Below are 26,838 nucleotides of genomic sequence, written 5' to 3' on the forward strand. Positions count from 1 at the left end.
AGAGCATCCTCTTAGAAATCCTGTGTCCTTAGACATAGTGCATGCTGGGACATCCCTAGTGGTCCAGTGGTTTAGACACTGAGCTTCCAGTGTAGAGGGTGGGGGTTCAGTCCCTGGTCAGGGCACTAAGATCCCACATGTGGCAAAGCCAAAGATAAATTTTAGAAAAAAGAAAAAGAAATAAGTAGTTCATGTATTTCTGAAGATGATTGTTTAAAGTTTAAAATGGATTGCTGTCATACCTTTGTAAGTCCTTTCTTGTCTACTCATTGCTTTCAGAAGCAAGTATTTTATAGTGGTAGGCAATAGTATAGAAGCTGCCTTTGAAAACTTGTCCTATTAAAGTGCTTGTGTGGAGTTTCACAGGATTAATAAGCTACAGAAACAGGGCAGCCTGGTGAAGAGGTCTCAGAACTACAGCCCGCCCCTCCTGTGCCGAGTTTGGCTTGCACCCTCCAAAGGCTCTGGGTCAGCAGCAGTGTAGGGAACTCATTACTTACCATGGGTTCACCCACTTTCCCCTCCTCCCTGCATGTTCACAGTAGGAGTTTGCCACCAGGCCTCTGTGAACCTCCTGAAATTGCTGAATTGACTGAGTTTGTGCGTTTCTCTGATGAATAAGATTAAAACTTTGATCAGCTCCTTTTAATAGGCTCCTATCCCAAGTATCCTTTTAGTTTAGTCACTAAGTTGTCTCTTTGTGACCCCGTGGACTGTAGCTCGCCAGGCTCCTCTGTCTATGGAAAAACATCTACTTCTCCTTCGTTGACTATGTTAAACCTTTGACTGTGTGGATCACAACAAACTGTGGGAAATTCTTAAAGAGATGGGAATACCAGACCACCTTGTCTGTCTCCTGAGAAACTTGTATGCGGGACAAGAAGCAACAGTTAGAACTGGACGTGGAACAACTGACTGATTCAGAATTGTGGAATGAATATGACAAGGCTATATATTGTCACTCTGCTTCTTTAAGTTCTATGCGGAGTATATCATGCTAAATGCCAGGCTGGATGAATCACAAGCTGGAATCAAGATTGCCAGGAAAAATACCAACAATCTCAGATATGCAGATGCTATGCTATGCTAAGTCACTTCAGTCGTGTCCGACTCTGTGCGACCCCATAGACGGCAGCCCACCAGGCTCCCCCGTCCCTGGGATTCTCCAGGCAAGAACACTGGAGTGGGCTGCCATTTCCTTCTCCAATGCATGAAGGTGAAAAGTGAAAGTGAAGTCACTCAGTTGTGTCCGATTCTTAGTGACCCCATGGATTGCAGCCTACCAGGCTCCTCCATCCATGGGATTTTCCAAGCAAGAGTACTGGAGTGGGGTGCCATTGCCTTTGCAGATGATACCACCCTTATGGCAGAAAGTGAAGAGAAACTAAAGAGCCTCTTGATGAGGGTGAAAGAGGAAAGTGAAAAAGCTGGCTTAAGACTCAACATTCAAAAAACTAACATCGTGGCATCTGGTCCCATCACTTCATGGCAAATAGATAAGGAAAAAGTAGAACGGTGTCAGACTTAATTTTTTTTGGCTCCAAAATCACTGCAGATGGTGTTTGCAGCCATGAAATTAGAAGATGCTTGCTTCTTGGAAGAAAGGCTATGACAAACCTAGACAGCATATTAAAGAGCAGAGATATCACTTTGTTGCTAAAGGTCCATCTGGTCAAAGCTATGGGTTTCCCAGTAGTAATATACAGATGTGAGAGTTGGGTCATAAAGAAAGCTGAGCACCAAAGAATTGATGCTTTTAAATTGTGGTGCTGGAGAAGAAAGACTCTTGAGAGTCTCTTGGACTGCAAGGAGATCAAACCAGTTAATCCTAAAGGAAATCAACCCTGAATATTCATTAGAAGGACTGATGCTGAAGCTGAAACTCCAATACTTTGACCACTCGATGCAAAGAGCTGGCTCATTGGAAAAGACCCTAATGCTGGGAAAGATTGAAGGAAAAAGGATAAGGAAGCAGCAGAGGATGAGATGGTTAGGTAGCATCACTGATTTGATGGACATGAATTTAAACAAACTCCGGGAGATAGTGGAGGACCGAGGAGCCTGGCATGCTGCAGGTCATAGGGTGGAAAAGAATTGGACACAACTTAGTGACTGAACAACAACAAAGCCCCAAAATACTGAAAGCAACAACCATGGAAAATATTAACAAGGGATATGGTTCTCCACTAGTGGACTCTCTAGCTGTGATCTCCATCCCTGGCAGATGATTGGTGTTACCTGATAACCATTTTTACAATCTAGAGAGAATCTGGGCCCTGCCTTGAACTTACAAAATGAAAATCTCATTCATGGGGACTGGGGTCAATGGTTCATAACCTGTCTGTAGTAAAAGACCATTTTTTTTTGTCTTTCATTTCTAATGTGTCATAAACCAACATCAATACTTCTGTAAAATACAATAAAATTAGTTACTAGAAAAGTGATTGCACATTTGGATGCCAGGGTGATATCACATGGCCATGTCAAAATATGTTTTTTTTCTAAATTTGCTCTCTAATTCTGTACTTGTTTTGTTTGGTAAAGGTTTGGGCCAGATCCATGGTTCACACTTTGAGTAGTAGCTCTACTCTGATGACCTGCCAGGTTCATAAGCTGTTTGCCACCATCTACACTAGACTCAGAAAATTTTGCAAACAATTTCAAGGCAGTTAATGGATTCCAGAAGCTCAAGTTTATAGATTAGATTAAGAGTTTGCTACTCAAGAAATAGCCTGTTGTGTGTGTTTTTTAAAAAAACAGAATCTTATTGTTAAAATACCAATTAAACTGTAGCTCCTGATGAATATTTCTCCAGAATCTTTTGATTTAACATGTTATGATTGCATTTGGAATTTCAGAGTTGAGTTGATCTGTTATTTGGCAAAATAGCAAGAGTAGATTACAGACAGGGAAGATGACGTGGAGAGAAGAGTGACTTAACCTGAGTGCGCTAGTGCAGGTTGGGTGTCTGTGATGATTTCCTGTCACCTTCAAGGGGTCCTGTATTACATTGGAAAATGTCATTTAAAAAATCTAATCACCATACGGCTCAGGCCATGGCTAGATATTGATAGATATATTTGAGTACTTGTAAAGAACTCAGTAGAGATCATGAAAATGATTGAACTTACTGGAAAGTGTGTGAAAAGACCATAGACTTAAACTTCGGGACATTCATATTGATCAGGAATGGTGAAGAGGTGAATCAGAGAAGAAAAAAAATATGTGTGTGTGTGTGTGTGTGTGTGTAAAAGAAACTTTATGCCTGCAGTGAAATAACCTAGGTTCAGTTTCATGTGTCCTCAGTCTTGTCTGACTCTTTGTGACCCCATGGACTGTAGCCTGCCAGGCCCCTCTGTCCATGGGATTCTCCAGACAAGAATACTGTAGTGGGTTGACATTTCCTCCTCCAGGGGATCTTCCCAACCTTGGGATCGAACCCGCGTCTCCTGCATCTCCTGCATTGGCAGGGATACTTTTACCACTGTGTCACCTGGGAAGCCCTAGGACCTTCATGAAAAGGACACATATTGGGCAGGATGAGTGTCTGATTTCTCGGTTGTGTGGCCAGGCTCTGGTGGCCCTTGCAGTGGTTAAAATGCTAGTGTATGGTGGGTACTCCCACCGTGCTGGGGGTGCTGCTCCCCGCTGTGACTTTTCAGAGTGGTGGTCTGTTTCTTTGTTGCGTGACCACCGGCCGTGAGGTTGTCCTCGGGTTCTCTGAATGGAGCCCAAGGCACACTCAGTAGTTTCCTAAGGAAAATCAGGTCTCCAGTGAGTTTTTCAAACTTAGATATTTTGTCTGCCCAATATGCCTATTCTTCAGTGTTTACTTTAAGAAAGTAAGGTGCGCAGTCTGGCACTGCAGGCCCACATGAGGAAAAAAAAAAAAAGTCAGGTGCTTTGTGTGCTAAACTTCAAACACAACCCAGCTTGCCGAACTTGATAGTCTTGAGTGATGCTTACTAATGTTGATTACAAATGGAGACTCAGAATCATTTTAGTGGTGGTCCCCTTTACTCTGTGTGTAATACCTCCTTGAACTAAACTCTTGGTCTCCATACTTGGTGAACATCATCTCATTAATGTTGAGGTTTTGCTCTCAATTTAGACATAATTCAGGAAGACACTTATAATGCTTTGGAGCCGTGGTGGGGGAGTGGTAGTATGCAGTAGCCAGGAACTGTTTCCAGAGCTTATTGTTGAGTGTGACTTGTTTATTTTAGATGCCGAAGGCCTCCTGAAAACCAAGGAAAAGAATCAGAAACTTTATACTCGAGCACAACGGCACCAGGAAAAGAAGGAGAAGATCCAGAGGCATAATCGCAAACTTGGGGACCTGGTAGAGAAAAAAAACACGGACTTAAGAAGTCATTACGAGCGTCTGGCAGATCTTCGGCGGTCTCATATATTAGAGCTCACGTCTGTCATTTTTCCCATCGAGGAAGTAAAGACTGGTGCGAGGTACAGTAAGCAAGTCCTTCAACTCTAGGGAAACCCAATTTCCAAAGATCAAGTGTCTTTCAAGCACGTCAGCCTCATTCTGGGTTTCCCTGGTGATGAAGCTTAAGTCTTATCTGCTTCAGCAAACAGCAAACACTGCACGAAGTTGGGGAGGCAGCCAGGGGAGGGCGGTGCCCTGGGAGAGGTAAAGCCCAGGCTTATGGACTCAGAGCTTCCGGAGGAGGGCCGGGCTCACACGCTTCATCTGGAACCGTCTGATGTGGCTGCAGGGCCAGTCAGGCTGCTCATTAGTCACACGCTGTTAGGCAAGTTTTTGCGTCTTCAAGTCTTATTTCCTTGTCTGTGAGATGGGGATAATAAACGCCTACTTCACAGAGAAATCATGAGCTAAGATGGAAGAAAAAGCCCCTGGGTCTCTTACTTGGTGGGCGAGACATGCTGACTCCACCTTTTCCTGGTAACCCTCCCGTCTAGCTCGGGATCAGCTAGGTTGAGTCTCAGGCCATAGTGCTCAGACACCCTCAGGAGCCAGTGGGACAAACAGGATGGGGATTCCCAGCGGCTGAACATCAGAGTCACTCAGGAACTTCAGGAGAAAACAGGTCCCAGAGGACTGGGCTCCAGCCTTCCTGTCCATCTTGGAATGCTTTGTTTCTTAAACTTCCCCAGATGATGCTGCTGATCACACAGATGTGGAAACTTCCACTGAGGAGTTCCGTTTGTTTTCTGACGAACCATCGGGCTCTTGCCCTTGAGGGGTTTCCTTCTCTTCCAGTTGTCTCCACTTTCTGGCACCTTTTCCTGGCGCTGGAGTCTTGCTCCCCAGGACTTAAAATTCACTGCCTCCACTTCAGTCTGGCCTTTCACCTGTTGCCAGAGGGAGCTTCCGCAAAGCCCGAAGGTCTGATTGTGCTTCTGACTTGACAGCCTACTCTGACACTTAACCACTCATTTTTCACTAGGGATGGTTAGCAAATACAGAGATAAAAAGGCAGATTCAAAATAGAGAAGAATTTAGGGCTCAGAAATAGACCCTGAGGTGGTATTTTGAATCAGTGGGGAGAAGTCGGATTTTTCCAAAAATTGGCGTAAAGATAGCTGGCCAGGCCTTTGAGGGGGAAAAAGCTGACAAACAGCAGCATTATGCCAAATTACAGTCTAGATTTTTTTAATTACGTATGAGCCAAAATACCCGTGTTAGAACACATGGTCAATAAGACTAGGATACTGTTCCAGATTTTAGGATACTAAGACTCAAAGAGAAAAACTTTCTCTTCCGTACTTATGCTGTTTAAATCTTTTATGTTAGTGTGAATTGCTGTATATCATTCGTTTTTTTTTTTTAAGCTAGTAGTGTTGAAGTTATCCCTATGATAAGCTACCTTGTTCCTTCACATTTCTTCTCAATCTTCCTTGAGTGGAGGAAGGAGAGGGCCAGCTTAGAAGTGGCCACGGAGTCCTGTGCTGTCCTGCCCTGCGCAGGGCCGCCAGGAGGAGTGGGTTTACGTGCATCTGGTGCAGAGGAAGAGGAATTGAGAGCCGGTGGCCCCGGGGATGCATTCTAGACCCAGAGCAGCACAGCAGGCCCTGCCTCGTCTGGGCATCTCCCACCTCTTTCAGCACCATTTTCTGGCACTTCCCTCGGGCCTCCTGCATGCACCTACGCTGACCTCTCTGCTCCCCAGACACCCTGTGTCCTCTCGCCACCTGCACGGTACCTGCCGGGCCTTCTCATTCCACTGCCACACTCTAGGCCAGCAGCGCTCAAGTGTAGTCTGTGAACCTCTCTGGGTCACTGAGGCCTTTTCAGGGCATCTGTGCAGTCAAAACTATTTTCATAATAATACTAACACTGTATTTTCCCTTTTCACTCTGTTGACATTTGTACTGGTGGCTCAAATGCCGTGGTGGGAAAACCTCTGTTGCCTTGACAGCTTTCAAGGCAATGACACCAAACTGTGGTAATAGTCATTGGATTGCTTTGCAGTGCAAAAGACCAGCCAGTTACACATCAAGAACACTATTGATGAAGCAGTAGAAATTATTCACTTTATTTTAATTAAGTCTTGACCGCTGCATGCCCATCCTTCGACTGCTGTGCAGTGTGGTGGGAAGTCTGTAGAAAGCATGTTTGCTGCATGCTGAAAGCTTCCAGGGGCTGAAGGAAAGGCCCTTGAGTGAGTTGCTGGTGAAACTAGTTTTTTTTTCCGTGGGACACTTTCTCCCCTTGAAAGAACAGAAGAAAGACTTGGGTTTTAAAGAGATTTTCAAAAGTCATCATCAGTGCTATGCTGTGCTTTGCAGCTCAGCTAGTCAGCATATAATGTCACTCTTCATGAATTTTCCTGTTTTGAAAAATATAGTTTTTCATTCTTAAAAACATGCTACTTATATGTAAAGGGGTTTATTATTTTTGAGTGAGTTAATAATTTAAAAATTTCTCAGATTTTTAATACAGTAAGTATTAATAGATCTAACATCATACACAAAAGCTCTTTAGAGCCCTCAGAATTTTTTAAGCACATGAGGGGGTCTTGAAATCACATAGTTTGAGAACCTAACACTTGACGGCCTTGTTCATGGTGCCATCGTGCCCACATTCTGTGAGCTGCTCTGCCATGGCTGCTTTGTCCTTCACCTCTGGAAGGACTTGCTGATCTCTGTATTTTCCAGTTAAATCCCTGTCCTTTCATGCATCATGCCAGTGTTCCGTGTACCTGCCAAGTAACTGCACAGTTTAAAACCCAGTGCCTTTACATCCGTGTGATCTTCGGCTTTTAGAGATCCTGCTGACGTGTCTTCAGAGAGTGACAGCGCCATGACCTCCAGCACCGTGAGCAAACTCGCGGAAGCACGGAGGACGACTTACCTCTCAGGGCGATGGGTCTGTGATGATCACAATGGGGATACCAGCATTAGCATCACGGGGCCTTGGATCAGCCTTCCCAACAACGGGGACTACTCGGCCTACTACAACTGGGTGGAAGAGAAGAAAACCACGCAGGGGCCTGGTGAGAAGCAAGATAGTGTTCGAAAACTTTTATAAATTTTTAATTGAGGTGAAACTGATGTAACAAAATGAACAGTTACAGAGTCAGTGAGCGGGACTAGTACATTCACAGTGTTGTGCAGCCATCACCTTTGTCAAGATCAAAAGCACATTTTTCATCCCAGACAAAAACTCTGGGGCTTGAATCAGTCACTCCTGCTTTCTGTCTCTATGGATGCTTTCTGTTTGTTTCATAGAAATGGGATCATACAACATGTGGCCTTTTGTGTCAGGCTTTTTTCACGTAGTGTATGGTTTTCAAAGTTCATCTACATTGTGGCATATACATTTCATTCCTTTTATGACTGAATAATACTCCTTTGTGTGGCTATGCCACATTTTGTTAATCGATGAATGGACTGAAAACATTTTTTTTTTCGGTATTTTTTTATATATTTCACCTTTTGGGGTCAAATGTTACTTACATCGGAGAAGGCAATGGCACCCCACTCCAGTACTCTTGCCTGGAAAATCCATGGGTGGAGGAGCCTGGTAGGCTGCAGTCCATGGGGTTGCTAAGGGTTGGACACGACTGAGCGACTTCGCTTTCATGCATTGGAGAAGGAAATGGCAACCCACTCCAGTGTTCTTGCCTGGAGAATCCCAGGGACGGGGGAGCCTGGTGAACTGCTGTCTATGGGGTCACACAGAGTCGGACACAACTGAAGTGACTTAGTAGTAGTAGTAGTAGTAACTTATATAAAAAGATCTCACTATTGAAAGAAGTGTATTTAGCCTGTTGGGTCCCATTTTTATAGCTTCTAACTTTGTAAATAACTTTTTTTTTTTTTACCAGTCCTAAGTGGAGATTGAAATACCCCAGTAGAAAAACCCTTTAAAATGCCAGTAGCTTCTCTTTGGTGGAGAAAGATGATGCATTTAGTTATCCAGCCAGTATTTAATGAGTGCTTTCTGTTATGCACGCTGCTGGTGATACAAGGCGATGTCACCAAGGCATGGGTTAGATCCCTGACCAGCCCTTTACCTCTCTGTGGAGAGGAAAGGAAGCAACTAATGGTCAAAGGCATTACAACTGAGTGTGGGCTGTAAGCAGAACCAGCGACTTCATGGGGTGGGGCTACAGAGGAAGGAACTATTTCTCTGTAGGGTAGTCGGGAGGCTTCTCTGAGGAGGTGACTTTTAAGTTGGTCATTAATTGCATAAATAATGTGTTATCCAAGCAGTTCAGATTTCAATTTCATTTATGCTGGGTCTGGTTAGACCCATTTGCTTAAGTTATATTCCACTCATCAAAAATTATAAATAATGAAGTATTAATATCTGGCCATGGACTTTTTATTAGTAAAGAGTAAAGCTTAGCTGCCAGTAATGTATTGATAAAACCACACATCCCAGAAATCTAGGTTCTTTAATGTTTTTGTTGAAATTGAAGTTTTTTGTGAATGGCTGTTGTTTATCTACTTTTTAGACATGGAGCATAATAACCCTGCTTACACGATCAGCGCTGCATTGTGCTACGCGACTCAGCTGGTCAACATTTTGTCTCATATACTCGACATAAATCTTCCCAAAAAGCTGTGCAACAGGCAAGTAACTGAAAGCAGTGATGTCATCTTTATCATGGCTCTCTCATGTTCCTGTTGTATTCTTTATTCTAATTAAATAATGGGAGGGGAGTTTGGGAAGGACAAGAATTTAAGCATTATTGGGACTTTCCAGGTGGTCCAGTGGTTAAGATTCTGCACTTCCACTGCAGGGGGCATGGGTTAGATCCCTGATCAGATCCCACATGCCTCATGTATGGCCAGGAAAGGAAAAAAAAGAATCGAAGGATTTTCTTGAGAGAAAAGATCTGACCATGAAATACTTGATAAGCCCAACGTGCAAATTTGTGTCATTATCTTACAATTGCACGTGACATGTTTGAAAAGACCACAGAATTCTCTCATAGGAAAAGGTAATTTAAGGGAAGACCAGGATATGCAGAGGACATGCTTCTGTGTAAGAACTGAGTAAATTGTAACACTTTTTTATTTAATTGTAAAGGCTTATAGTCCACCCAGTTCCTACTAAGATCTTCCTACCTCCCAGCAGTTATCCTTGCATTTCAAGTAAATGTTAATGTATGTTATTACCACCACCACCACCACCACCTCCCTTTAAACACAAAAGGTATTGTGCTAAACTAAGGTGTTTACGCCTTGCTTTTTAAATTTGTTTTTATTTATGAAGATTTTTTTGAGCACCTGCTGTGTGCTCGGCACTGTTCCAGGCACTGCAGGGGTACACTGGTGATGAGAATATAATCTCTGCCCATTCGGTACTTAATTTGAACAGGGAGACACGTAGTAAATGAATGTCATGTCAGTTGGTCATGAGGGTTGGGGAGAACATTAGAGCAGGCGAAAGAGCAGAACGTGGGGCAAGGAAGGGTTTATTTACCACATCCAAGAGGGTGGGTATGGATCCTGTGGGAGCCTGGAGGAGGCTGGGAGCAGGCCATGGGAATCCCTGGGCAAGAAGGGCGAGAAGGGCAGGTGCAGAGCCTGGGGAGAGTGAGAGAATGAGGCAGTGGGGACCCAAGTCTGCGGATCCCGTGGGGACCTTGTAGAGCCACTGTTGGCTTTAGCAGTCACTCCGCCTGATGTGGATAGTTGCAAAGTTTTCCTTTGTACAAATGTGCCAAAATCTTACAATCCGCTGTCTCCCCTGCTCATACCTCAGAGAATAATCCTGTCCATTCGTTGTTTCATTAGTGTGCAGATACTTGTGCAGAGCAAGTTTTCAGAAGTAGGGGCTGCTTGGTCACAGGGTACATGCATGTGTAATTTCTGGATGCAGTGAAGTTGCTCTCTGGGAGAGCAGCAGCTCATTCCTAGAAAGTTTCTGATAAGTGCAGTTTATTATGAGGCAAAGGACTTGGGGTGTGTCTTGTGCTAACTGTAGTGTAAAGCATACTCTTTAAAATGAACATTTTAACAGAATTTCTTCAGGAATCACGACTTTACAGATTGTCCATTTGTTTTGCAGTGAATTTTGTGGAGAAAACCTCAGCAGACAGAAATTTACTCGAGCAGTGAAGAAACTGAATGCAAATATTCTTTACCTGTGCTTTTCCCAGGTATGGAAAAATACGCTGTGAGCTCAATTTTAATTTGTTACATGATTGAAAATATTAATCTTTTTTTTTTTCCGCTTTTTCTAGCATGTAAATTTAGATCAATTACAGCCACTGCATACACTCAGGAATCTAATGTACCTGGTCAGTCCGAACTCTGAACACTTAGGCAGGTAAGAAGGGTGTTTGTTGCTTTTCTCTAAGTGGTGTTACTGTGATGACTTGTAAGTAGAGTTGCTATACCTGTGAGCAGGGTGCAGGGGCCTGATCCCTAGCCCCAAACTCTGTAGATGGGACAAAGATAACACAGTCCTGTACAGAAGGAAACAAGGGTTAGTCGGGTTTGATCCCTTGTGGTCCTTACATAATCTTTTCTTAGAGGAAATAAATGGCAACCATTTTTAACACCTACAGCAGAATAGAAGCCATGTGTTCCTGGAGTGGGGACTTCTTGTTCTGTCTCTGAAGACCAGAGGCTGATTCTTCGAATCCGCATCTGTTTCTTCCTTAGCTCGGCCTCGTGTCTCCCCCGATTCTTACGCATTTTCTGTTGTGCCTGTTCATTCTTTCCCATCATGATAATCCTTCCCTGTTTCCTTTTTGTCGATGAGTCCATCTGGCTGCCATTTGCTGGAGATAAAGGGTATTAGAAAGTTTATGAAATGAACTAGTTTGAAACCCCACTATCCTAAAAAGAGGAGTAAGTTCACCAAAATGACCAATCAGGACTGGTCTGTGGGATATTTCTAGTCTCTAAGCCCACAGAAGCACAAGATAGATGAGACTTATCTTTGGGACCATCCATGCACCCATTCTCTGGGTGCTTATCTTTTTCCCTTGCTCTGAGGAGTTGGTCTGTATATTTCTGCAGATATGACTTGGTTAATGTATTTGAATTTTTGAAAGAGAGCAAAAGAAAATAAAAGGTGGGAAAGTTCTTTGGGACTCCCTCCCCCATAATTCATTTTCTTCGATACTGGAACCACGGCTCTAGGGGAGACCCCTCCACTGACCAGGGTGCCTGGCTCCCTCCAACTGCAGCGAGCCAAATCTTGGTCATCTGCTCTTAGCCTTGTCTTGTGTGTCTTCTCAACTCTCCCCCCACCTAAAACAGTGCTTAACTTTTCTGGGACATAGAGCCTTCTGGAGAAAGCTGTGAAATCTCTCCAGAGAACTGCACCTACACCTAGAATTCTACGTCATTTTATAGGGAAGTCATTTGCCTCACCCCAAATCCCATGCATTAGTTCACAGGCCACAGGAACCTGTTAAGGTAGCCATCCCGTTTTTAGTGGTTGATGCCTATTTTTGTGAGTTCGCTGCTGTCTTCTCTGTACATCGTTTGTAAAGGATTCCACATGAGGAACTTAGCTTCGATAATAACAGCTGATATTTATTGAGCCAACATATATGGACAATGGGCCACTGCTTGACCTATGTAAGACTGACGTGATAGGTGAGAAAAAGGCAATGAATAAAAATCAGTTCTCATTAATAATTAAAGGAAAACTATTAAAAATTTTAAAATAGGTTATTAATAAAGGATATTTACTACATCAAAAACTAGTATACTTACTGACATGTTACTTTGGTAAATATTTAATAGAGTCTTCCCTTTATAGTCAGAAAAGGCCAAGAATGCCTACTATCACTGCTGTGTTACTGCTCTGGAGGCCTGGCCAAGGCAAAACATTTTTACAAAGAAGATGTGTTTATATTGGGAAGAAGGTGACAATGTAGATAGTATGATTATCAAACTGGTTATCCAGGAGAACTAAGAAACTGTTGGAATTCATTGTTCAGCGGTGGCTAGATACAAGTTCACCGTACAAAGAGCAATTGCTTTCTTATATGCCAACAGCAACTAATCAGAAGGTGTAATGGATAAAAGGTCCTTTCTGTTGTGGCAACAACAAATATAAATTATCTAAGAATAATCCTTACCAAATACTTGGAAACCTATATAAAGAAAATATGAAACTTAAAAAATGATTCAACATATATTTCCCGAATGTCTGCCAGGCACTGTATGAGGTATTGGACTGAATGAAAGTAAGCCCGAGGCTGTGAAGGCCCTTAGCATTTTCTAGGGTGGGAAGGCTCAGTATGGTAAGAATGCCATTTCTGCCCCAAAGGAAACCTGATTGGAAATTTCAACAGATATTTCATGTAACTTGTTGATTTCCAAAGCTCAGCTAGAAGCTCAATCTGAAAAGAAATTTTGAAAAAAGAACAAGGGATGGGCTTGGCTCCTTTAAAACATAGTATGAAGGTAATTAAAACCTTTATTCCCTGCTCTCAGCATGCAGATAGGTGGAGCAGTTAGAGGAAGAGAACAGAGAGTCCAGAAACAGGCGCGCGCGCGCGTGTGTGTGTGTGTGTGTGTGTGTGTGTGTGAGTGTGTGAGTGTGTAGGAACATCATAGATGATAGGGTGGCATGTTGAATCAGATAACAATAGCAGCTCAATGGTGGTGGGCCAGGTGGGTATTTCTGTGGGGGAAAAGTTGGAATCATACTGCATTCCATATGTAAAAATAAATTCCAGATGATATAGAAGACCTTATTACTTTATTTTAAAAAACAAAACAACCTATAAAGGAACTAGGAGGAAAGACAGTGTGGGGAGGGAATTCCTAAGCAACCCACAAGACCCAAAAACCATAAAGGAAAGGAGTACACATTTTACTGTGTCAAAACTAAATGTCTCTGGTAAAAGACACCATAAACAAAGTGAAAAGACAAGCAACAGGTGTGTTTTGTAACCTTTATAATAGGCAGCAGATTAAAATCTAGACTAAAGAAATCTTTCAAATCAGTAAAAGACAGACAGACCTAGAGGAAAAACAGACAACGGATTTAGGTGGGAATTTTACACAGAAGTGCAAGTAATACTCAAATGAAAAAATCTTCCACCTCAATCAAGAGTAAAGAATTACTATTCTAAATAGCTTTCTGTCAGTAGTTTTCAGTCACAAGTGTGGCAAAAATGGAAAGGCTTGATGATACCCAGTGTTGCTGGAAAACGAACACCTTTCTTTTAGGGCAGATGTCCTTGGTGGGTATGACGTTTTCTTTGGGCTGCCCTCCGTCTTGAGGGCTCGGTCTGCCAAGAGTACACATGCGCGTCTGTGAGCCAGAGGGCGGGAAGTAAGCTTCACGAGTCAGGGCCTCCTTCCCACCTGCCGCGGTTGGAATTAAGGCTTTAGAGAGGTTGTTGACTCGCTGAACTGAGGATCCCATCCTGAGCCCAAAATAAACAACTTTGAAATAAATTTACAAAAAAATAGCAATAAAATAAAAATAGGACAAAAGTACTTAGGCCCTTTACCCAGATTCACCTTTGTTTGTATTTTACCATGTTTGCTTTATCATCTGTGCCGTTTCTCTGTGTCTCTTATCTTCATAAATACATACATACACAAAAACTTTTTTTCCCTGAACTCTATGAGGATAAGTTACATGCATCATGGCTGTTACCCCTTAAGTACTTCAATATGTATTTCTTTAAAATAGGGCCATTTTCTTGCTTTTAACCACAGTAGAGTTATCAATATCAACAAATCTAATTGATACAGTACTCTAGTGCCCAGATGCACGTTTTGTCTGGACTAGATAATGTCCTTGAAAGCACCGCCCCTGAGTCTTGAGTTGGATGTTTTGTTCAGTTGCTGTTATCTCTTTACCCTTTAAATCTGGAACAGTTACCACAGTCTACTTTGTTTTTCATGACATTACCATTTGTTTGTTTTTAAATAGAGCTTTTATTCTGAGTTTGCTGTTTCCTTGAAACATGGATCAGGTGTACATTGCAAGCTGGAATGCCTTCTAGGTGAATCTCTGCTGGCTGTCACATCCAAGGCCCACTGTGGCCATCTGTCCCTCACTGGTGATGTTAATTTGATCACCTAGTCAAGATGCTCTCCAGCTTCTCCTCTGTACACTTCCCGTATTTTTCCTTCCTTGGAACTAATAAGCAGACATTTAGGAGACATTTTGAGACCATGCAGTTATCCTCATCAGAATTTCCCCCTGGATTTTGTTATCTGTTGTTGTGTTTTTTTCCTATCTGATCCAGCCTGTACCATATTTAACACATCATTTTTATCCAAAGTTTATAGCTTACTTTAGAGTTCACTCTTGAGGTTGTATATTTTATCAGGTAATAATTTTGAAATATTTTGCAAAAGAGACTTCCTAAAACCCAAAAAAGATGGCTTCCTAAAAGCTAAAAGATTGTTTTCTTAATCTATAAAGAGTTAACTCCCTACAGCATCATAAAAAATGAGTACTCTTAACTTCAGAGTCTTAAGTAAAAGGATGTCAGTTATTCAGCTAAACTGAAAATTAAAGGAATGATTTTATAATCTTTATTCCCAAAGACATTAAGTGAAAAGACTTAATTCTGCTAGTTAATTCTGTGTTGGTGTGTGTGTGGCTTGGGGTGTGCTGGGCAGATCATCTCTCAGCTGGAAGTGGTGGGAGAGCAGTTGAGTGGAGAAATGTCGTCTGCTCTTACAGGTTCTTAGAGATGTAGGTTACTTGTCGGAACTAAAATTGTTCTGACTTGTCACTTTGGGAATCATCTTACTGGCTTATTTTTCATTAGAAGTACTTAATTCGGCACCTTCTTCAGGCCAGCTGGACTCTGCTCTGTGCAATTCTGAGCAGAAAACTGGAGTCCAGGTGGCGTCCAGCAGGGAGCTCTGCCTGGAGGAAGTGTCATTTTCCCCACCTTGCATCGCTCCTGCCTGTTTCCGTGGGAAAACCCTTAAAGAGAAGGCCCGTGGATGATGGCAGTCTCATGCCAAGAAGGACCCCAAGAGTAGATCTGGCAGCATCAGAAAGGAATAGAAAACAGGTTGTGCCTCTTGGGCTGGCTGGGAGGAAGCGACTGCTGTGGAGAACTGGCCAGGGTCTGTGAGGGGTCCTGGGGGGCGCTGGGAGATGAAACCTGGCAGTAGATGCTGAGGGCCCTGGACAGAACAGAATCCAAGACTTTTGTGTTCAGGAAAACAGGGACTAAGGCTATGTCCCTCTTAGTGGCAGAGGCACTTAAATTGTGTTCTTGGTGGGCAGCTGCCATGAGGAGAGGAGCGGGGCTAGTGGTTCTCAGTAAGTGAGGTGGGTGAAGGGAGGTTGAGCGGAGATGGGACCCTGACCAGGAAGTGGGGTGGGGTATAGAGAGGACCAGAGCTGGGGGGGGGGGCAGTGAGGGTGGAAAGGGGGTCTTATTTGGTTATAGCAGGCAGGAGAATGAGGGAGGAGGGGGAGAGTTCCTGCTGGCTTGTATTTTGAGACTGGTGGGCTCAGACATCAGAGAAGATGAGTGTGAGAGTTTAGCAGCCCTCAGTCAGAGAGCTCTGGCAGTGTGGAGGGTATTTGTGAGTGGAGCCGGGAGGAGAAGAATCTGAAAAAACATCTTTGGGGTAGACGTGTCCAAGAAAAGAAAGAAAGAAGGGGGGCAAGACTGGACTGTAAGAAGAACCTTTTCAGGAACCAGAAAAGAGATCCTGAGAGTTAAGAGGCTGGTGCAGTGGTTAGGAGGTTGAAAGACTGCTGGGGAGAGACATTCCCCCGTTCTTCTTCCCTTTACCTCTTGTACAGTGAGGGCTTCTGGGGATGGAGGCCTGGTCAACTTGGGAGCCCCTGGTCTGAGTGGCTCTTTCAAAAGTAAATTGCTCACCGCAGACCGAAGGGGAGCCTTGCAGTGCCTCTTCCAATTTAATTAATACTTGTAAAGCCCCCAGACCTGAACAGAAACGTTAGCTATTACTGTTGCTGTGTTCTAGCCGGGAACCATGGTTGTCTTGAAAGAATGAAGATTGCCTGACCCTGAAGAAAGTGAGTCAGAAGGTCCAGGTCTGATGAGGTGCGCTGAGGCTAGTGCTAGGCTTTTAGCATTCAGAAGGGCGCAAAGAATTTTGGACCATAAAGTAAAATGACGGGCTCTACAATTCTTTTTTCTCATGTCTCCATTACTTTTGCTAATGTCTGTCTGTCATTTTCCCCTAAATCGCCATCAATGAAATTCCTCAGTGAACAAGGCCTTGATCCTTATCTTGGGGACCACAGGGGACAGAAAAGGGCTGCTGGCATGACTGGTCCCATCCTGTACGTGGCTGCAGGGAACTCCCCCAGAAGGGCAGTGGGCAGGGTGACTGCCCACCTGAAGGAAATGCAGCCCAGCTCCCCTGAGGCAGCTGGGAAGAGGCCAAGGAGAAGGGGCAGGGACTGTGTGGAGCCTGTTGACACGGGTTCCACAGTGGTGCTGAGGAGCCATCACAGGTGATGAGGCCTGATTTGGAGGTGATGATGTCATTGGGGACCTTTGGGAAATAAAAATAGCTTTCTCTTGAAATATAGTACAGAAATACACACTATTCCAGATGAATATATTCTGAAGAGTTATATCTCGTTCAGCGCTATAAATGTATCGCTAGAAAATTATGTAATGATATCTTAAAATGTGTGCAAGAGCTTGCTGTTGACATAAATCCAAGGAAGTGTTGTTAACATGCGTACAGCTCTATCATTTAGCCCCTGTGAGTGTTGGGAGTTTAGTAACTGGGGGCTTACATAAGGCAGAGAACACCTGTACAGTTCTGTTGTTCCACTAACCCACCAGCGTATACCTCAGCTGACTGTTAGAATTCTCTCACTGGAACGCGTAGATACAGCAGTTGTTTGAAACAGGAACTCACACGTTGGACATGCACGCCTTGTCTCAGTGGATGGGCTTTTTCCATTCAGGGTCTGCACAAGTAGGTCGAGTTGAGGGAAGGTGTCATGTGGTGGTTTTATTCACTACTTGGATGGCCGTCGTCATTTAGGTAACTGGATGCGTGCTCAGTCATGTCCAACTCTTTGCGACTGCCGTGGACTGTAGCCTGCCAGACTTCTCTGTCCATGGAATTCTCCAAGCAAGAATACTGGAGTGGGTTGCCATTTCCTACTCCAGGGGATCTTCCTGATCCAGGGATTGAACCCAAGTCTGCAGGCACAGTCCTTACCGCTGAGCCACCTGGGAAGCCCCTTATTTAGGTAAAGAAACACTCAATTCTAGGCCAGCAGAATGTGCAGCAATGGCTCTGGTCCCCCATGTCCCATTAGGCCTTCTGTCTCGAGAGTGGCGCTTGTCTCATTGTCTGCCCACAGATCAGGACCCTTTGAAGTGCGAGCTGACCTGGAGGAGTCCATGGAATTTGTGGATCCCGGAGTTGCTGGAGAATCAGATGAGAGTGGAGATGAGCACGTAAGTGACGAGGAAACTGACCTGGGCACGGACTGGGAGAACCTGCCAAGTCCCCGGTTCTGTGACATCCCTTCCCAGCCGGTGGAAGTCTCCCAGAGCCAGAGCAGCCAGGCGTCCCCGCCCATCGCGAGCAGCAGTGCTGGTGGGATGATCTCGTCAGCTGCAGCCTCAGTCACCTCCTGGTTTAAAGCTTACACTGGACACCGTTAACAGGCAGTGACCAAGAGGTGCCACTACAGCCTGGAGAAAGCGCTTCTTCCACTCTCCAGTAAACGTTACGTGTTTAGCTAAGATAGTGCCTGGAACAAAAAGAGGTTAAGCTGTTGGGGTTTGTTGTTTTTTTTTTTTTTAAAGCAGGGAGTCTAGCATTTCTCTTGGTCAACTGGGCAGTGGTGACCGACATGCTTATGATAATTAACAGAACAGAGGGGTCACAGGTCCTTCTCCCAGACCAGTGCTGGTGGAGGAAGGCCCCGTTTGGTGAGTTCTGTGGAGGCAGAAGCGCAGGGAGCGCCCTCTGGGACAGGCCGCGGACCCCTCAGACACGGCTGGCGCGTTGGTCCCTCGTGATGCTAAGACTGTTGCTGAACACTTTGTTTCGGAGACTGAATCACAAGGAAGTGATTCTTCATGATGAGGACTTGAAAGATGAAAACTGTTTAATATGAGTTCGGTTTTATGACAGTAGTTTTTTTGTGCAGAGAATCGGCAGGCAATTTGAAACACGTGGTTTCTTTATAATTTGGTCGCGTTTGGTTTTTAGGTCAAGGCTGTTTGTTTCGTTTTAAAAGGGTGGGTTTTTAGTCTTGTTTTTGTTTTTGGAGGAGAGAGGTAGTTGAAAAACGATTCGCTCGCGCTGCTCCACTGTGGCCCGTCGGACATTCCTGTTTTCTTTCTCCCCACACGCCAAAGAAACCAAGGTCTTTTTTTCTTTAGGACCCATATCCACGAAGAGAAGAGATGCTGGCTGCAATACTGTCATAGAGATTTAAGAACTGTTTTCTTGTGTTTTGAGGGAAATTAAGTTCATTCTTACCTAGACTGAATTCCTACCACCCACTCCGTGTGCATTTTGAAATTGAACTATTTTCTGTGGGTAAAAAGTCAGTCATTAAGGGTGTTCCCTTATGGAAGCCAAATCCCTGCCTGGACACAGGTTAAAAGCCACTGGCGTGGCCTCGGGCCGTTCTTCTGCTGTCTAGTTTCTTTCTAAGGGCTTCAGTAAGTAGCAGGTTTCTCCAGGGAAAACCACCCTGCTCTTTTGTTTCCTAGGTCTTTGTTGCTCTAAGGACACTACCTTTGCTCTGAAATGCAGAGCACATCATTATAGCTAATACTGCTCTTCTCTATCCTGGGAAAGCTCTGAAGGAAAGAATTTTCTCTCACCAAGAGATCATTTTCAGCTAATGTGTCTTGTCCTTCTCTTAGTGACAATCTCATAAGAAAACCGTGGAGAGGCATTATGTACAAATATGTAAGTAGTTTTTTATTTTTAATAACTACAAAGGAAAATCCTATGTAACAACTACAAATGAAATCCTATGAAAAATTCCTAGCAGGCATTATCACCATATCTTGTTAGTGTGACTGGCATGATAGTACCTCATAAATCACTTGGAGGTTTGTCCCGCCCTAGCTTCTTTTCTCGTTGTAATTGTTACAGTTGACACTTTGCCTCCAAATCTGAGGTGCTATATATAGCTCTTGCTATTTGGTATACTTAGTGTTTGGTAGAGTTTGGGGTAGAATTGCAGAGAAGAATGTTTATTCCTACCCAGGAATTCTGAGTTCCCTGACTTTATGAATTTTCCACTGAGGGAGGAAACAGGCTTTTCCCCTTGTGGGTTCTTATTACAGCCAGTACGGGTTTTAAGTACTGGCCTTCATGATTGCTGGGTTGCATCGCCCCATCCATGTCTGTGGAGTAGTTCATAGAGGGTGGCTGTGGTAGACTTGAACAAATACCAAATGAACTTAAAATCCCACGAGATGAGAGTTGTTTAGGCATTCAAACCCTCAAAGAGCTTAGTCTTGGAACACTGGGATTTGGGGCTTGGGGGTAGAAAACAACTTTAGCTGAAAAAATGCACAGCAGTCACGGTTCTTCTCAAGTAATCTTACGAAGAAGATATCACAAACTAGAGTAATTCAACAAAGCTTACATGGATATGGGAAATGTAGGGATTGATAGGGTATGTTTTGTTGTTGTTAATATCAAATAGAGGCACTTTACTTAGGGTTAAATGATCAAACCTTTAATGGTTTTGAACACCAACATACTGACTTAACACTGCTGAGATATTTTGGTTTTCATTATTTTGCACTGGATCCACCCTGTAAATATTCTTAAATATACATTTCAACCACTGTTTGTTTTTTCTACTCTCTTTGCTGCTCATTAAAATCTCTCATGGAGGTGCCAGAACCATATGTAAACAGCTTTTTAAAGAATTGAAGCTGGTATTTTTTTTTTTTCCCAAATAAAAAAAAGCCATAGAACCTGGTCATGTTTTCCATAGTAAAATGATTTGTTGAAACAAGGTAATACTAGAAAAACTCACAGGCACCACATAGGCTGCTTTAAATGGTCTGTTAAAGACTGTTTTTGGAATGGGGTGTAACGAAGAAAAGTTTTGCACATCTGTAAGTTCGGGGGGGAACAATGTCAACATCGGGAAGTGGACAGAATTCATGTAAGGAGTCGTGCATTGATAATATGGGGAAGAACGTCTGGTGGCATGCTGTTAAAAGAATCTCCTCAAGGCGTCACATTGCAGGGATTCCCCACTGCTCTGCGACTTCCAAACCAGTTTGAGTCATACAAATAAATGTTTTCTAAACTTTTGTTGTATTATTGCAATAAATCTTTTAACAGTACTTTGCAAATATGTATGTCTTCTTCAAGCTCTGATTACTCATTTCTACTGATAATAAATTGAGGGTAGCAAAAATGAGATCTAACTCTGGAGTATTTTATACAAACTAGGATTTTTTTTTTTTTTTAAGAATTTTTTGCCATGTGATGAAAAATGCCTGTTAATACTTTTTGAAAAAGTATTATTGGTATTACAGTAATGGCCCATCTTGAAAATTGGTTGCATACTTGCTCTGAAGATGCATTTTTGTTTGGGTCAGTTCAGTTCAGTCGCTCAGTCGTGTCCAAGTCTTTGCGACCCCATGAATCGCAGCACGCCAGGCCTCCCTGTCCATCACCAACTCCCGGAGTTCACTCAGACTCACATTCATTGAGTCAGTGATTTGTTTGGGTAGCTATCATTTGATGCGGATCACCAACAGTGACTTTTGGTGTCTTGCAACAGCCCTTTAAGGAGGGAGGGAGGGAGGGAAGGATGGGGCCTCTGGGTTGCCCATATGGAATCTGCCAAAGATTTCTTCAGAACAACAGAAAGGTGATGTTAGAGGCAATCTGTCAAGCAGTGAGAACAGAAGACTCCTTCCCCTCTGTGTTTTCTTCTGCTTTAGAAACTATGTAGTCTCTCCCAGGTGGGTAATCTGTGCCTTTCGGGTTAGATTACTGTGGAGAGGGGCCATGTGCAAGGTGGATGGGGATACCGAGAGTGATGATGGAAACAGCAAGAGCAGCTCAGACAAATGCTGAGGCATGTTGCCGTGGGCATCCTACTTTTTTTTACCTGCAGGAAGAGGCCAGCCAGCAGCAGCAGAACAGGCAGGGAAATGGAAGGAGTCCTGAATAGGGCATGTGCTTCCATGTCAGTCCTTCCACCTCCCCGGATAACAGTTAAAAACATGCTCCCATCTAATGGGTACACACAGATTCCCAGTCCTCAGATCATGAATGATGCAGGAATTGGGTAGAAGCAGATAGAAAGAACTAAGGATAAATTTGTCCTTAGTGGTTGGGAGGTCATTTGAAAATTGCTTCAACAGCATGCACTAGGAAATTTGAAACCAACTTTTGGGCAAGTTATCTGAACCCCAGCTATGAAATACTCAAGAGAAGGCCACCAGTAGCACCCCGTTCCAAGGATCTGGTGAGAAAGTACCCCAGAAAAAGGGTTCACCATCTGCTTAGTTCCAAAGATGAAGTTTTTGTTTTTTTAACCAAAAAGGACCAGTGGGACCATCTTTTCTAGAAGAAAAGGGATGGTAAAACAGCAAAAGCTGCGTCAGTGACTTTTTTATTGTGTTTTTACAGGAAGGAATGAGGTAATAGTCTTGTGGGGAGAAAACCTGATGGAGAATTCAAGTGGTCCCTTTAAAAAGTGAGAAATAGGCAGGAGGTATCTGACAGCACCGCTGCTGCTGCTAAGTCACTTCAGTCGTGTCCGACTCTGTGCGACCCCATAGACGGCAGCCCACCAGGCTCCCCCGCCCCTGGGGTTCTCCAGGCAAGAGCACTGGAGTGGGGTGCCATCGCCTTCTCCGATCTCACAGCACTAGGTAAGCTGAAAAGTGGGTGGGAGTCAGTAGAGTGGAAGCCGCTCAGTTGTGAGGGCACATTAATACCTCCAGGTCCATATCAGCTTGTTCACCATCTGCCCCCTGGGGCATGGCTTTTTAGCATTTACTTTATGACTTCAGGAGACACCTAGATTTTGAGGAAGGGGCTCTCCTGCCCTACCCAGCAACTTATTTCCCTAAATTTAAAACATTATCAGGAAGACATGTAGAGCATAGTAGATGGCTCTTGATTTTAATAACAGAGGGGCAAGTGGTTTGGAAGGTAGTAGATGGGAGAGAAACATCTCCCAACCAAAGGATGATTAATAATGATAGAAACGGCGTATCTTCTGCATCGGTAATGTATTCAATAATAGTTGCCGTCAGAGTAGGAAGGACCATGCCTAGCACCCTGGACTCGCACCCTAATGGTGCACCTATTTTCTGGCTTAGGGATACCGGTACTGGCTTACGTTGGAAGTTCTGCTGCATTGATGGCCTTGGAGAAAAAGTCTGCTGAGGCCTGGAAAGCTCTTGACCAAGACCTTTAATGCCCAAAACATATGTGCATTAATCTTTTAGAAGCACTCACCTATAGCAGTGCTGTCCAGTGTAATATTTATTGTAGCCCACATATGTGATTCTAAATTTTCTGGTAGTCTCATTAAAAAGGTAAGAAGACATAGGTAAAATGTATAATACAGCTTAATTCAGGATACCCCCAAATACTATTTCATCTAATTAGCATGAAAAATATTAAACAGCGGTGGGTGGGAGGCTGTAGGAGGGTTCATTTATATTCTCGCCCTGGGCCACAAAAACTGGGGAGGGCTTACCCCTTTATTTACACTTAAACCCTCCTTGAATTCACTCTTTTCTGGGGTGTGTCCACAGTCCTGTTGAGAAGGTATGCAATAAAGAGCCTCAGCAGAGCACACATTGGAAGCCTGAAGAGCGACTACTGACCTGGGAAAAGATGGTGTGAGAGGTCCCAGCTTAGATGCCAGGGCAGCCAGAGCACTGTCTCTGCTTAGAAGAATCAGTTCAGGCTGGGGTGGAAGAATTGTTCGTGGCAGGCCCCACACCCTGCAGCAGAACCGTGCCTGGCTACTCATACAGGAGGCTTGGTGAGGAAGAGCAGAGGTCATCAGTGGCTCTGTCCCAGAAGGGTCCTGTCCATCCCTGCCTTCCCATTGGGCTGCAAGTATGCAGTTACAGATGGGCCGTTTCCCCTCCTAATGGATAGGGCACTAAGAGATACAGCTTTGCTCTGCATTTTACTGATTGGCAAATAATCAATTTTGAAGCTGGTTTTGAATCTTCTATCAACCTCTTCATGCTACTTAACAGACATCTAAAAATACCAGTTAGTAAAGCAGTTTTATTCTCTGATGGGGGTGGTAGGGAAGGTGGATGTAAAGGAGGGAAATAATTAAAATAGCACAAGTGATTCTGCCCAAGTTAATTAGGGGACGTGATCTGCTCATCACTCAGCAAGCACAAGCCCTCTTAGAGGACTTGCACGTTTCCCACCACTGTGCCTGGTACGTATCCTCCTCTACTGGTGGGAGATGGACGTGCAGGACTTCATTTCAGCTGTATGCCATTTTCTCCGTAAATGCTGACTTCTGAACCTAATCCCTGCTGGGTTTTGTCATTCCAAAAAGCAAAACATTTAAGTAGAGGTTTCTAATTTTAAACTTTTATAGCTTCCAAAGAATCTTAATCCAAAAAGAATTTGAGACAACGGGTCCCAAAACTAGTTTGTTCTGAGGTCTGTTCTCTACTAAGTGAAGAGATGAGGGGCCTTTGAGAGGGTAAGGTTTCACTTTGCACCTCAGTCAGAGGAGCGCCATGTCTCAACCAGGGTGGTTGCAGCAGAGAAGATGGCATCTCTCTGCTCCCACTCCCTTCCCAACTGCCAATTTTAGTGGCTCTGCTCCTTTAAAATTATGTATGTATGTGTCAGTCACTCAGTCGTGTGCGACTTTTTGTGACCCCAGGGACTACAGCCTGCCGGGCTTTTCTGACCATGGAATTCTCAAGACTGGAGTGGGTTGCCATTCCTTTCTCCAGGGGATCTTCTCACCCCAGGGATCAAACCCAGGTCTCCTACATTGCAGGCAGATTCTTTACCATCTGAGATACTGAATAATACCAGGTCAAGCAAACCACCTAGAATAGGTGTTACTGCCTAACTGGGTTTTGCTTAAACCAGTTAGAGGTATATACACCGGAAGTCCCCCAAGGGTTCATAACCACAGTGATGTTTGCTCTTCCCATGAGGTTACGCAGACACCAACTATGGCCACACACTTTGGTGCATGTCATAGAAGGGACTGCACGTTTCCCGTGAAGGTCCTTTTGCCAGTCACGGAGATTGCAGCACTAGCTTGTCTGAACCCAGAGCAACACCTGGGATAGAAACTGTCAGATTCCCTGAGTGCCAGTTGCTGTACATGGCAGAGAATGCCTTTATGTAAACACAACATGGTACCTGACAGTAAGGGCTCAGTAACACCAGCTCTGGCTACTGGTGCAGTCTATGGTACAGCAGGATTTTGGCACAGACAGGCTTCAGTCATTTTGAGGTAGGCTGTGGGAGGTAGGAGAGGAAGAATAGCCAGTCTGCTGAGTAAAGAAGGAATAGAGGCTATTAAAGCAGTAGGAAAAAAGAAAAATGCCCAGGAAGACCCACATAATAAAAAAATTGAGGCCAGTTCATAAAGGTTAGCAGGGAGGCCCTGACAAGTCCGAGTTAGAAGGGTGGTTGGAGAGAGTCCAGGAAGGGGAACTCCGAGATCAAGCTTAACTCTCAACTCACAGCCTTCTGCAGTCGGGAAGCCCAAAGGAACTTGCTGCCAGGGAAAACATGACAAAGCCCAGATCATGCCAAACACAGCTGACAGTCACCCAGCAAGACTGCAAGGGCTGCTACAGAAGTGACCCTCACCAAGAAAGTCCCCTGGGACCAGCTGTGGCCAAAGGAAAAGGTCCTCCCAGGTCCCTTCATCCCTCTTGATGTTTCTCATACTAGGAGTTACAGTAGAGCACAGTCAGAGCTGGCCAGCACCCCTTACATCAACATGATGACTAAAGAGGTATAAACATTTTTATGACATTTGTGTGTACTGGGTGTGAGGCCTTGAGGGAGGGCACGGCCAAGCTGCCCTCCACGAGCCCCGAGTGGAGTTGCAGAGCAAGGTCCAGACACAGAAGAGGCAGTAGAGAGGTACTACCAGGCGAACCAGCTGGGCAGGACAGGGTGGGGCTGCCAAAGAGATGCCCCCTGGTGCTGCACAGAGTTGTCAGTGCTAGGGCAGGGGACGTGCTCAGCTGTGAATGAGCCTTCTACGTGGCCATATTAATGCCAGAGTCACCTTGACAAGGCCTGAAAAAAATGTTTAACCTTGGCCATCTTGCCCTTTGCTTTCTGGATTTTCTCTCAAACGGTGAAGTGACGGGTGGGAGAGAGCTGCTAGGCCAAGTATTTCAGGCCCTCCCTCTGAGCAAAAGCTGAAGGGGTAAGTTTTCTTCATTTGGGTCCCCACGGGAGCGCAGTTGGGGTGAGCCTAGGGTCCTCATGCCCACATTATTTCCTTTCTTATGAGTCTAAGATTCTACAGTCAGGCAGGGAGCACTGCAGTGCTGGAGAAGTGAGAAGTGAACCGGTTTCCCCAGCTTGGCACTAGGGGGCTCTGAAGCACAGCATCTCTCCTAAGGGGAAAAGCTACACTTGTCCAGAAGCGAAGACCAGGGAGGAGGCGCCCTCTGACGCCACCTGCCAAAGTTCTCTTATCATTCACATAGACAACCCTGGGAACTGGGTCTTGCATCGGGTTCAAAAAGGGTCATCAATGATTTCTGAGGACCTGAAGAATTGCATGCCAAGATGGGGTTGGGCCTTCTTCTTCTGCTCTTTGTCACTCCAGGCCCTCACACTCACAGCTTTGTATCCCACATGAAAACGAGATCCAGGATGACTGACCTGGGAGAAGCACCCTGGGCACATGCAGAACCAGCGCCAGTAACAGTGAAAGCTGACACACACTAAGCCCTTTCCGCACACCAAACTGTATGAAGTCCTGCGAGAGCACATCTGCTTTACTCCTGAATCAGGAGTAAAACAAACCTATCACATCGGGATGGTACACTGAGATGGCCGCTTCAGAGCACACCACAGGGAGGACAAGTACTGGAACTTCAGCCCTGGGGGTGGAAAGCACTCGCCCTTACGTCGGCCCGGGTGTCACAGGAAGGACACCACCACCCTGAGGGGGAAGTCCGCCTCCACGGCCTCGTCGGTCCTGTCACAGAAGGGCTCCAGCCGAGCGTGTCGGAGGTATCACAACATGCCTGCTTGCTCAGGGTCCAGAGACTTCCTAGTTTTAGTTTCCCCTTTTCAGGGAGGTGCAGCTACTGCCCAAGGGTAAGGGCAGAAAGCCGCTCTGTGGCCACACCACCTCCACCACAGGTGAACCTGGCTTCCTCGACTCCAGCCTTGCCCCCTCTGCTTGGCAGTCCTGGCCAAAGCTTTACTCCACCTTCACATCCTTCTCCTGTGGGACCA

The 26,838-nt window shown here is 44.6% G+C and overlaps 1 protein-coding gene across 1 annotated transcript in view; it reads left to right on the forward strand.

Moving 5' to 3' along the window:
- Positions 1-20,723, forward strand: part of ATG14 (autophagy related 14) — a 37,313-nt gene extending 16,590 nt beyond the window's left edge. Inside the window, exons 5-10 of the mRNA XM_086320574.1 lie at positions 4,227-4,464; positions 7,246-7,475; positions 8,943-9,060; positions 10,505-10,595; positions 10,680-10,765; positions 17,750-20,723. Of these exons, the coding sequence (XP_086176700.1) occupies positions 4,227-4,464; positions 7,246-7,475; positions 8,943-9,060; positions 10,505-10,595; positions 10,680-10,765; positions 17,750-18,056 (1,070 nt within the window). The 3' untranslated portion in view covers positions 18,057-20,723. The remainder of the gene's footprint in view (positions 1-4,226; positions 4,465-7,245; positions 7,476-8,942; positions 9,061-10,504; positions 10,596-10,679; positions 10,766-17,749) is intronic.
- The last annotated feature ends 6,115 nt before the right edge of the window (positions 20,724-26,838 follow it).

Source organism: Bos grunniens, chromosome 10 (assembly GCF_055505025.1).
Source record: "Bos grunniens cultivar Pamir isolate PY7600 chromosome 10, Bosgru_T2T1.0, whole genome shotgun sequence".
Taxonomy (NCBI): domain Eukaryota; kingdom Metazoa; phylum Chordata; class Mammalia; order Artiodactyla; family Bovidae; genus Bos; species Bos grunniens.